Source organism: Pygoscelis adeliae, unplaced genomic scaffold (assembly GCF_000699105.1).
Source record: "Pygoscelis adeliae isolate BGI_AS28 unplaced genomic scaffold, ASM69910v1 Scaffold40, whole genome shotgun sequence".
Lineage (NCBI taxonomy): Eukaryota > Metazoa > Chordata > Aves > Sphenisciformes > Spheniscidae > Pygoscelis > Pygoscelis adeliae.
The window spans coordinates 708787-721318 of NW_008823953.1; the positions used below are offsets into that span (position 1 = coordinate 708787).

A 12532-nucleotide genomic window follows, 5' to 3' on the forward strand; every position below is an offset into this window, starting at 1 on the left:
GTTATCTTCTCTGGATGGAGTTAAGGGGGGGTAAAAAAACCAACCCAGTTTTGGTAGGTCTCTTTGAACTGTCTGCCTGAAATATAAAGTGCACAAAGCCTCGCGGATGTGTTTATTAATGTATTAGAATCTACTATTTTCAAGCTGCAACAAGATAAACGATATTTAGTTAATGAAAAGAGAGTTCTATCACCTGCTTACTGGGGCGACCTAATGGCAGAGAGAAATTAAACCGGGCTATTACCAGTCGTGTATTCACAAAGTATAGACGATAACTATTTCTTCCCCACCTCACAGCGGTGAGGATGATGATAGGCTACAGGAGAGTCAATGTATAAAACATCCAGCGATTATTCTGAGAGGAAATTAAACGCTGTCAGAAAAATGCAACCAGATGCAACAGATACCCTGAAAACAGGGATTTAAAGGTTCCTTATGCAAGCTTTCTACACACTTGGAACTTTATTTTGGAAGCTATTCTAAGTACAGGAACACTGCCGGTAGTGTAAGCTGTCTTAAGTTTCAACAGGGATGCAGTTTGGCAGTTCATTCATTTGAAAACAGTTATAGCAGTTTCTCAACCTGTTGTCCACGGTGAACATGCTGCTTTCTTAACATCTGGAAATGAACAACCAAATCATTTTCCTTGGTGCAATTTAATTGCCATAGCAACCAGGAGGCTATTAAAAATTTACAGACAAGGGAAACAGCTTTAGGAAAGTGGGATGGCAAGTAATCAATAGATGGACCCTTGGTGCCTTCTTACAGTTACCAACCCAAGTCGTACACTTGGAGCATTCTCAGGTGTTAATTCTCCCTTTCACTTTTTTGACAATCCCCAAGATTTTCAAATGCAAAGTTTTATCTTAGCTTAAAAAAAAACACTGATGAAGTGAGACTCGTGCAAAGATGCTAGAGTTATGCCAAGATGCTAGACTTCTCAGACAAGTGGTGAAGATATTCTCTTCTGTAAACTCAACAGTAGGAATAGTAACATGTTCATTCCCTACATCTGTTAAGGGAATACAGTTCAAAGCCTTATTTTACATTAATCTAAAAATCTTCATTAAGCCGCAGGAGGTAGTGGTTTGATTTTAAAAGTGCTGTGCAACTACTACTTACAATCCAATTACTGTTGATACTACTCCCCAGTTGGCAATCAGTGGTTTTTAGAACTTATGTTTGCTCTGTTATTTGTGGTGTATGATGCTGTGTAGTCATCCACAGAAGTTGTCAATTAGCTTGATTCCTCCTCCCTTGTTTCAGCATTAGCTTGTGTGACGCCTGAAAAGGGAATGATTTGCATCAGCATGAAAGACGTTTTGTTCTTCTATGTATTAGTATTTATACTAATAGTTGCATCAACAGCGTGTTCAGCAGTTTGAACTCTTCAGGAATTTCCTCATGCAAACGACAACGAATTAAACCCAAAGCAAACACTTGTTGACTCTACACTAACAGCTTTTAACTCTCTTGACTACACAGCAATTAGATTGTGGCGAAATACATATGGATACCAGAAGGTTTAAGTGTATTTTAACACAGCGTCAAGCAGCATGATTACTGCTGCCTGTAAAAGTAGGGTAGTGCACGCAGATTTTTGGGGCAGCCCATTTTAGAATAATTGTGTTAAAAATTTCAGCTTGACACGATGCCAAATTCTTTGCCTCCTAAGATGCTGTCACTAATGAACAAATTACAGAACAATTTAAATTCTCTTATCCTTGACCCCCAATAACACAGTGGCTCACCATAGGCTTAGAAAATGAAAAATCCCTTGAGGTGTGTTTACATGTGTGTGGGAGGGAAGAGGTCTTACTTGTTTGGTCCTTGTTAAAATCCCATTCTACCTGCAATCTGGAAGATGGGCTAATACAGGTTACACTGAATTGCAATGATGTCCCTACTCGTGTAGTCCATCGGGCACTGCGCAGACCGCGATTTCTATCCCAGCACCTCAATTGCAAAAGCTCTGACCCAGCACGCCTGAGTAAACTGCGTTGGCCGGTTCTGGAAAATGTAAGCTCTTTCAAGTAAGAAAGGAAGGAGCCTCGGATTCTTTTGAACTATACTATGCAACCACCACCACTACTTGAATTAAGATTGACATTTGAATGAAATTAATTAAATTTATTGTCTTTTGTAAGGAAAAAACCAGTATCAATTTAATACATCCTCCACAATCCTGTTGCTGTTACAAGGAAAAAATGAGTACTCACAATTAAGCCATTTTGGGAATTAATTTTAATATTAATATTTGAAAATTACTTCCCTGGTAGAACTTGAAGGTGTAACTTTTTTACCGCCAAAAAAATACTGACGTTTGAAATCAAAATGCAGGAATACTTTAAAAATTTAAGAAAGACATGCTAATCTAGTGTCAAAAGCTTTCCACATCCAGTAAATACTACAGCCTAGACTTTTGTGAAATTGAGTATGTCCAATATTCTATGTAAAACAGACTTTTCATTTTTGTCAGAAAACAGGCCAAACAGTGATTTGATGGCTTTGACTGAAGCTCATGTCACGGGAAGCCTTGAAGTTACCGGTAACAAGTCAGTGCTTCTCCAGAAGAAAAATAAGAACAAGACAGGTCTCACAGTTCGTGAGACCGTGTAAGAATTTGAGGCTGCGTAAGAATTCTTCTTTTCTGGGTAAGGTAATTTTTGAGAAATACCTTTTTCTGTCTTACTGGGGAGTGGGATGGTATTTTTTCAGCTCTTTGTTAAAAACCCATTCTACCTGCCATCTGGAAACAGGCTGATGCAAGTTATGCTGAATTGTAATGATGTCCCTACTCATGCAGTCCATCTTGCGCTGCGCAGACCATAGTTTCCAGCTCAGCATCTCAACTGCTTAATGTTTTTGCTTCATTTTTGTCCTGTTAAAGGGGGACAGAGAAGCTCTTATTTTAATAGCAGTAGTGTCAACAGTATTAAAAACTTCACTCTGAAACTGTACTGATATGACCCCCTTTAGCCACAGAGGTTACTTTCTTGTATACAAATGTTTACATTTATAGTTCAGAAAAGGAATGTGCAGCAGCCACTGACCGGTGAACAAAGGGCAGTGGAATTCACCTGTGATTTTACTGCAGAAGAAGAGAATGTGCAACAGTTTTAGGAGTTTAACTACAAATTAGAATTTATAATGCTGGTAAAATTTAAAATCCAGGATGTGCACTAAGCAAACCACTTTAAAATCAGTTTAAAATACTGCAACCCACATACAGCTGGTGAAACAAAACGGATGACTATTTGGCTCAAAACACCTCCCGGGCCCCACTGCACTGGAATGACATGAAACTAGGGGTAACCTCTAGGAGAGGAAGGGTAGTTTGATGACCGTGTTCTGGCACCGTGCATCTGCCCAACTGTTTCTAGCCCAGTAGTCAAAGGTTTCCTAGTGTCATCAAGGAAGTAATGAGGATGAGATAAAGCTCTTTTAGCCAGATCTAAAATGCTTTACAGGGAAGGCCTAGAGTTGAGGTCTAACACTCAAGAGCTAGTAATTTTGTAAAGGTAAATTCAGAAGTCCAGGTTGAGAAAGTGTTCTTAAACTCTAAGTCAGCAAAGCACACATTTTAGTGAAAACAGGAGAACATTAAACTGCTTCCATTTGTGCCTAGTGAGACATTCAGATGAAAAGTTACTGTAGGCAAAAAATTTGACTGCGAACTAATGCTGGAACTATACTACTGTTAAGCATTAACACAACTTGGTGATTTCTTTCCTTTCTTGTGGTGCAAGAAGTTGTCTGAGCCATCTCAAATAATAAAAAAGTTTATCTAGTTACCTATGTCAATTAGTAGCTTCTGAAAGCCTGAGACATGAAAATCATTACACGATTCTTCACCAATCAGCATAGGCAATCCTCCCTTTTCTCCCCTAGTACAAGGAAGACGGGAGGAAGGTAGTGCCAAGATTTGGGGAAAGGAGAACAGTCTTTACTCTTGAGAATTTAGGAAAATGTTGTACAAACACGTTTCATTCATCGCGAGACAGTCTTGGCTCACGTATAAAAGCACATGTATGAATTTGAATTCAGAGCAATTGCTAAACAGAGCAGTTTATTGCATAATTGGTAAAAAGCACTGACAGACAAATGGATGATACAATTTTCAGACTGTAATGTTAGATACTTACGTATCTTGGTTGCATGAGTAAATCCTCTGACATCAGTGAGATTACTCAAAAACACAACTTGAAACCCAAACAGGCTACAAAAACTTTTCTTTAGAAGGGAGTTGAATAGCTGCTTGTAGACTTCCCATATAATGCATGTTTCAAATGTTCCCCCTCAGATGTCTAATTAACACATTATATGAAAGTGAAGAGCACATAAACAACCTGACTGCAAAAGTAGTTACCCATTCTGTTGACCAGAAGCATTTCCCCTGTAAAGCGTTCCCAGTTTTGACATTAGAAAAATGCTACGTCCGAATACCTTATTGCTAATTCTAACGAGAAGTAGCTTGATAAGAATTTTTAAAATCCTGTTTTAATTGAAATTTTAACATTCTAAATGGTTTTACAATTTTAATGTAAAATAGTGTGTGCAAAGTACCAGAGAAGAATGAATATTCTGTATTATAAAGTCACAGCAAAAACCCAAACCTGAACTATCTTTGAAGTATTACAGTACACAACTTGGGGTAACTCCCCACCCGGTGTGTTGCCATGTTACACAGAATTGTACTCGGCTGACCTAAGTTATTTTACTGTGATATTAGCACAATGTAGTAGCAATGCAGTTCACTGTTAAACATAGGAGCAAACAGCCACAAATGAAATTAAGTTTTTGCTAGAAAAGTTAGCCATGAGTTACACAACTCCTTTACAACAACCGAATGGAAAGTCAGACAGACTTGATGCACAAACACAATACAAACAAAACAGAATGGAAAAGAAGTGCATCAATCCCAACTTCTGAAAAAGGAGCTAAATGACTTACCTTAAAGCCTAAGAAGTCTGCTGAAGAAAGAACAATGCCCGTACTCTTACGGAATGTGTTCATTACAGAAGAATCCCTTCATTAACAAGACACAGAAACTATTTTGTTTCATGGGCTCATGAAGAACAGATGTATTTGTGATGTACTTTTTATCATTAAATGCTGTTTCCAGAGCCATACTGTTATTATGAAGTGGCTTCATTAACAAATGAGGAAGTGATATATCCTGTCTCCATTAGAAACATGTGGGGAAAAAGAACGTTTGCCATATGGGAAGAAGGAGAAAAATCAGTGAGAAATTAAGTGCTTAAGCCTCCTGGATATCATAGCAAAAAAGGCAAAGCTTAAATTGGCTTTAAGTACATTGTATTTATAGTTCTGAACACGTGTTCATGCATTTTACAGCTATTCAACAACGACATCTTTAAATTCTACTGTAATTGCAGAATTTCTCCTAGAAGCCAGAAAGGTGAATCATTTTTAAGTTTTTGGTGCAGTATGATGAGGTAAGTTTAATACGTCTACATTTTAATTCCTTGCCGACTCTTGACCAAATTATTGGAGTCTTTAGCAGTATGATGTACTTAAAATTGTTGGGTCATATCCTGAAGTGCACTGGAGCAGCAGCTTAACAGATGGCATTGTGGAAGGCCTGTATTGATTAAACAACGCTTCAAGATTATTTCCTCAATTCTCTTTCTGGAACAATTACCTTCGTTGATGTCTGACACCCGGTTCCAGGAGTTAACAGTTATTACCAGAGGAGGCTGGCTTTGATCCCTGGGTCAACTGCAAAGCCAAAGTGGAAAAACGCATCTTTGCAATGTGCAAGGGCAGCTGATATTGGCTACTGTATAAGCAGTCCCACCTCTAACAGTCTCTCTTCTGTCATGAATCCTTTTCCTTTCCTTTCTCCTTTCCAAACCCAGTTTCTTCTCATGTCTAACCAGGAACATGTCATAGCTTTCGTCTCTTAAATAACATTGTATCTGTTTCCCCAAGATCACCAAATATTGCAAAAAGTAAACTGCACTGAATTACAAATGAAATAGTAACAAAAAAGATGACTCGGTTAAGCACCCTGTAACTTTTTTGTGAGCTTTACAGCACCTGACAAGGTTAAAAAAAAGGAAAGAAAACTTTATACTTCACTTTTCACAATGACATCGATTTATAAATTCTGAAGACTATCTACAACTTGTCAAGTCATCTCACTTTTGCTGGTACGGGTTACAGATAATGATACTGATAGCTGCCATTTAAGGCTCAGTTTTGATTCTGGGATGAAGATTTAACCATTCTCGATATCAAGCAGGCATTACGTTCTCAGTTCTCTAAGCAGCCTTTTTGGATAGAATACTAAAACAATAAGGTCGACTGGGGGAAGACACAAGTGACAAACTTTAGATGATGGTCATAAAAGTGCAAGAGACTCAGCTGGCACATTTCAACATGTTAACCCCCCTTCCAGTTTGAAGCTGTTCCTGAAGGTGGTATTAAGCCAAGACATTTTATGCTGAAACAGATAAAGTATATAGGACTATTCTACCTCAGCAAAAGACAAGTCACTAAGAACAGTCTAATGTGATTCTCTGTGCTCTTCTACCTAACCATGCTTCAGGACTACAAAAAAAATGTTTTCTGTGAAGTATGTAAGAAGCTTAAAACAAAACATATGTTTTGAAAACTGAACTAATGCTTTTATTTATTTTTAACTAAGTTTTCACCCTCCACCTACTGCTTAAAAGCCAAGATCAACAAACAAATAACAGTATGTTCAACAAAAATTTAGGTATCTACTGCAGGCTTAACATGGCATGTTAAGAGCATGCCTACAGCTGTAACTATTTCTTATTTATTCTAGATTACAATATTGACTACTGTATTTAAGAATGGATCTTCCACATACAGACAAGCTCTGAAAAAACCTCACTGTTTTCCTCTTCAGTATAAAAATATAGCATGCATGCACACAAAACAAGACTTCTCTAGGCAAAGATGCCTGCCATAGGTAAAAATAAAAAATCATTTAAAAAAAATTGAAAAATCTTTACAGATAAAAAAAAGATGCTATGCATGTACTAATGTCAACTGTATAACAAACTTTCATTCATTCTATGCTATTCTAACAGGTGGATCCAGAAAATACATCTGCGCTTAATCTTGATGTTTTATGTGTCCCTTAGACTTAAATTTCCACTGAACAGACTTGTTACTATAATCCAGAAATGTCTAAATTTGTTCCAAGTATGATTTTTTTTTTTTTAAATACAAAACCAAATGATTACAGAATTATGTTTATGACTCAAGAGCTGGTTCAACAAATTAAACTTTCCAAAGACAATACATTTGCTTCCTGAGATGGCTAAAAGTCACGTTTCATGTTACACTACAATTAACAAAAAATACTGTGCACAAAATCAGAGGTTAACTACAGCATACAAGCACATTTACAGAAGTCACCTAATTTCACTAGTACTATTGGTGTTAATGTGTACACCTTAACAAAAGTCCTAAAATAATCTTTATACATTACAAAACAAGGATTTACAAAACTTTATTTTATTTCCAAGTTACTTCATTCTAAAAATGTTGAAACATAAAAAAATACCATTTACTAAAGGAGTTTACAATAAAAGGCTAAACCTGGCATGGAAGAGGTAAATATATGGAAACCTGTTTTAACAGTCACAAATCAGTCGCTGGTGATTAAAGAACACTTTGTTCTTCAAAGCTGGTAGGCACTTCCACGTAGCCAGAAATGTAAGTTTTCCTACCACTCCTTTTCCCTCCCATACATAAAAATATCCAATGCAATAAAAAAAAAGTAGGATAAAAGGGTGGACATGTGATCAAATAAAAGCATTATCTAAGGTCTTGATTATTGTTCATCTTGTGTAAGTATAAAGATTTTGTCCCAAAGTTTTCCTGACAAGATGGAGTTATTTGGCCTTTAAAAGTGTTAGCTGAAATACCTCCCTTTTTTACCAGTATATGTTGTTTGCTCACTGCTGTATTGTTGGTTTATGTCTGTAACAGAAACTGGCTCTAGGCCAGCCCATGGGTCCTCAAGCATTGAAGGTCTGTAATAGTTTTCCACATCATTAGACACTCTTTTCTCTCTGCCATGCGCTGTACCAAATGGAGTAGATGTCCTGGGTGATCCCTTTGGAAGAAAACCATCAGGTAAAGAAACATTTAATAGACTAATTCAAACTAAAAAAAAAAATAAAAAATAGTTTCCTTCTAATGTAGCAGAGCTTTGAAGCTTATTATTAATGATAATTACTACTCCTCACCTGCATCTTCCTCAGAAAATACTAACTTTATTATACTTTTAATTATGACTGATGATTTACCAGGATAAGGAAAAAAACCCCAGTCTTCTCCAAAATACTTGTTTACATCACTCTGGCACATAACTACAGAACAGCTCCTCATGCTATTTTTCATAAGCTGCCTAAGTCAACAACATGTCTAACTCAAAAGCTGAACAACAGAACAGGGAGCTAGAGGCTGAGGAAGAATTGATAATGTTCACAAGAGCAGTATAGGTGGAACACAGCACTGTATAATGCAAACAGCTACAAATGACCTGAAGAACTTACTGGGAAAAACACCCTGTTTTAACCAAACTAGTGTTCTGTGAAATTTGAGAACAGATGACTTTCTTTGATATACAATCTGGATGTTAGTCAGTGATTAAGCAGATACTGCATAAAAGAAAAACCTTTTGCATGGGGCTTTTGATATTTGATTTTTTTTTTTTTGAAGATCAAGGACCACCACAATTGCTTCTACAAACCTGCTGCAGGTCTGCAACTTAGAGAGCTATGACATAAAGGAAATAGCTATAACCTTTTTCTCCTGTTAGCATCACCCATTGTTCTTTTCCTCAGATTCACTTTCCCAAAAAGTGACATTTTGTCTAAAGCTGTATTTGTTTAAATTCACTTGTTTTAACCAAAGCTGAACAACCTATACTACAGATACACAATAGTTAGTTTCCAAACATGCCTGTTGCATTCTGTATGATTAGAAGAACCCGATTCCTTGAGGCTGATTATCAGCCTCTGACTTTGTAAAGGAGGGTAAAAGCACTGATTAAGGGTTGCTTCCCCCCTGCCTCGCCCTGACTTTTTGGACCAGCGGTGATGGTATTTGAATTTGACTAATAAGCCCTATTAGTAAATAGATCGTATGAAACAATTTCTGGGTAAAACCGAGAAATGGTGCCATATAGCGAAGGCTCCTATGCTTAGCCAGAAGAACAGATTCCACTGAAAACTGCTTAGTCTTGAACCTATTTCTGAAAATGTGCTGCAGCAGGAGCCTGCTTGTGTGGTCCCAGTAAGTGCTTTCCTAAACTCCTACAGCTTGATGATAATAGACACATAACCAGATGTGGGAACATCCATGTCTTACTTACAGGGCACTTGTTTCTAATGATTCATCGTAGTACAATTAGGCTATGCAGATAAGATGATGATCTCAAAATTGAAAAATTACTAAAAGGTAGAGAATTACTTTATTGTATCAAAACCATGAGGGTAAGGTCACAGAATCACCTCAGAATACATCGAACAACTTTCTAAGGGACAAGAAGTTTCCTAGAGCAAGTCAACATGCACTAGCAAAAGTGACATTTATGTTAAGCACTCACATTTCGTAGTAAAGCAATAGTACACAGTGCATTCTATCTTCAAAATAAAAAAACTCTTTAAAACACCATGTTTAATGGAGACCCTGTAACTTTGACAGTGTAAAACTGTTTTGAGTGTGGAGTTTATTTAATGTTACATCTAATCCGCAGCACTCAAAAGCAAGCTGAACTAACATAATGATCTGCAGTATCCAGTGACAGAACAAAATGATTCAGTGGTAAGACTCTTTTGGATGGATTTATTTTATAATATTAAATTTCACTACAGTATAATGCAGGCCATCAATAACACCGACATTTCTGCGCGTTTGAAATCTAGGAAATGTGTTATTACCTAATACATGATTGACGGCCTTCAGCAAGTGTTAAATTTAAGGATGTAGATATTAATTTTTTAAAATTTAGAATACTAGTCATTATATGCTTTTTCCCCCTTTGTATTTTCTCTAGGAAAAAAAAAATCAAAATGTGATTATTCATATTATAGCCCTGTGGAAAAGGAAAATAGCCCTACCCGTGCAAATGAAACCATTCTGTGCAAGAAAAACTGTTTGGTGCCAAAGATACCTTAAAAAAAAAATATATATTTTACGATCACTGGTGCCAACAGCCTTTTCTCACTGAACTTTCCTTAAAGAAACAGACGTTCTATTCTCAATACTTTTTTCCCAGATAACAAATCTCTCTACAGTTGGAAAAAACCCATCTTTTGGTGCTATTCATTAACATGTTACTGAATGGGGTAATACCGCCTTGAAAATGGGAACAGTCACTCCCTTTGTCAGCTTTCTTCATCTGATGTAATTTTAGCTGCTGGCAGATGCACAGAAACACAGAAATCATGATTATACCATTTTAAAGATTTTTTTTTTTTTTACTTTCTGTAATAATTTTCAACCCATCACCACTAACTAGCTACTGCTACTAACTAGTTCACTAACTCCTGATGAGTGTAGAAAGGGAAACACTACCACTAAGTAAATTCTAAGAGGAGATATTCAAGAGATACAACAAACGTGTTCATAGAATTTAAAGCAGATGCATCTCTGTGGAAAAAATTGAAAGCTCTGTAAAGCATTGGCCACATAAAGGTTAAGTCAGCCATTTCAGAAAAATCAAGCTTACTATGTTTTTCTTTAAGTTTTCTGTTCATCTCAAAACATGAAAGTCTGCAAGCACAAAATGAGCACAGAATACTAATAACATGTCAGGAATAGAACACTAAAGTAAACATAAACTGTTGTTTGGATTTCCTGATGAGATTTTAAAGGGTCACTTAAGATTTTAATCTCAAAGGTGACAGCAGCAAAACAGGCAAAACAACCATGTGTACACATGTAAAAGTACACACGTACACATTACCTTAGTCCTAAGCAAAGCTACAGACATACAATGTCTTTCTAGTCTTAGAAAGCACCACTATCAGGTCAATGCTCCTAAACTACTCACAAGGTCTGAAGAAGGAAAGGGGAGAAGGGAAAATGTTGTGACAATCCGTGACTGGATTCAAACTCGTACCTTCTTTATGTCAGGTTTCTTACTTAAGCCCAAGGATGGAGCCTATGAGGCTGTTCCTGCCCACAGGTCCTGACGTGAAACAGTTCTGACTAACGCTAGAGGCAAAAGGATTCCTGCATATTCTTCTGCTCAGTTAATTTAAGGCAGGCTTTTAAAAAACACTTAATTGAATATCCAAAGAGTGATCTGCTGAAGGGAGATGTCTAGGCATCGGTGACATAAACCGTCCCTCCAGAATCTGCAGCAGAAACCCCACATCCTTTGCCTTTTCAACAGGTACAGCGGTTAAGCAATCTGTAGGCTTCCACGCTGGGAAAGCCTTTGCTGTGGTGTTAAAGAAAATGTATAAAGTTCATAATGATCCCCTTCCACCAACTATGAGATTCCTGTAAAATAGTTATCTGCATCGTTAAAAAGTAACCAAAGACTGTTTTTGAATGGAAACGTGACTATGCAGTGCAGGCACATTAAGATTTTACTAATCTCTATTAAGATTTGACTTCCTTATTACACTTTAATCCTTAAAGTGTCAGTAAAAGCACCTGAAAATTTTATCATTGTTTGTACTGCATGTGTCATTTGTTACACTTTTAAGGTTTCTCTAATATTGCATAAAGCCAGCTATGTACATCAAGTTGGTATCATCTCAAGAGCTGTCATCCCTATCTGCATTGCCAGTCACATGCCCCAACTAAACCATCTGACAAAAGCATAACTCACAGAACCTGTTGTGGACAGCTCTCAGAAAAACTACTTTATATAAACTAAAGCTTTCAGTGCAATGCAAAGACTTTAAAATGATACTATTATCCCAACAAATGCTCTCATTTCTGCTTAAAGGAGCCTCAGCTTAATTCTCTTTAATAAAGGACTTCTTTTCTCAACTCATGTCCCAGAAAGCTGTGTGTGGATAGGGCAGCTTCCATGTTGTAAGACAACACAGGCAAAGTAAAAGCACACAGCACTTCACTGCTGTGTTAAAGAAAACTGATCAAAAGGACGTACATACAAAGGAAAGAGGTGTTTGCTGCAGTTTTAGGCGGTGCTTGATTTTCTCTCTACCTTCACACGCCAGAGTATGAAAAGGAAGACATCTACGCTCTTTTAAGTCCTTGTGTCTTCACAACAGGCCTCAGCCAGGCCTGGGGCCCTCTTTCCTCTCCTGATCACACAGCTGCCTGAGCTGGGGTCTCTCCATCCTCTCTACGGGGGGGGGTAAGACAGATGTTGCGCAGCGTGGTGCAAGTCTCGCTCTCCCCTGAAAATCGTGGTGGAGGGGACGGATGCTGCGCCTTGTCACAAGCCCTCGGCGTGCTCTCCCCTGCGGGCCGAGGGCCCCGCTTAGCAGCAGCAGCTCCCTCCCTCCCGCCCCCGCCCCGCTGTGCGGAGGCGCAGGCC

The 12532-nt window shown here is 37.7% G+C and overlaps 1 protein-coding gene across 1 annotated transcript in view; it reads right to left on the reverse strand.

The window, feature by feature from the left end:
- Positions 1–4054: 4054 nt before the first annotated feature.
- Positions 4055–12532, reverse strand: part of MPLKIP (M-phase specific PLK1 interacting protein) — an 11214-nt gene continuing 2736 nt past the window's right edge. Inside the window, exon 2 of the mRNA XM_009321618.1 lies at positions 4055–8159. Coding sequence (XP_009319893.1) covers positions 7916–8159 — 244 coding nt within the window. The 3' untranslated portion in view covers positions 4055–7915. The remainder of the gene's footprint in view (positions 8160–12532) is intronic.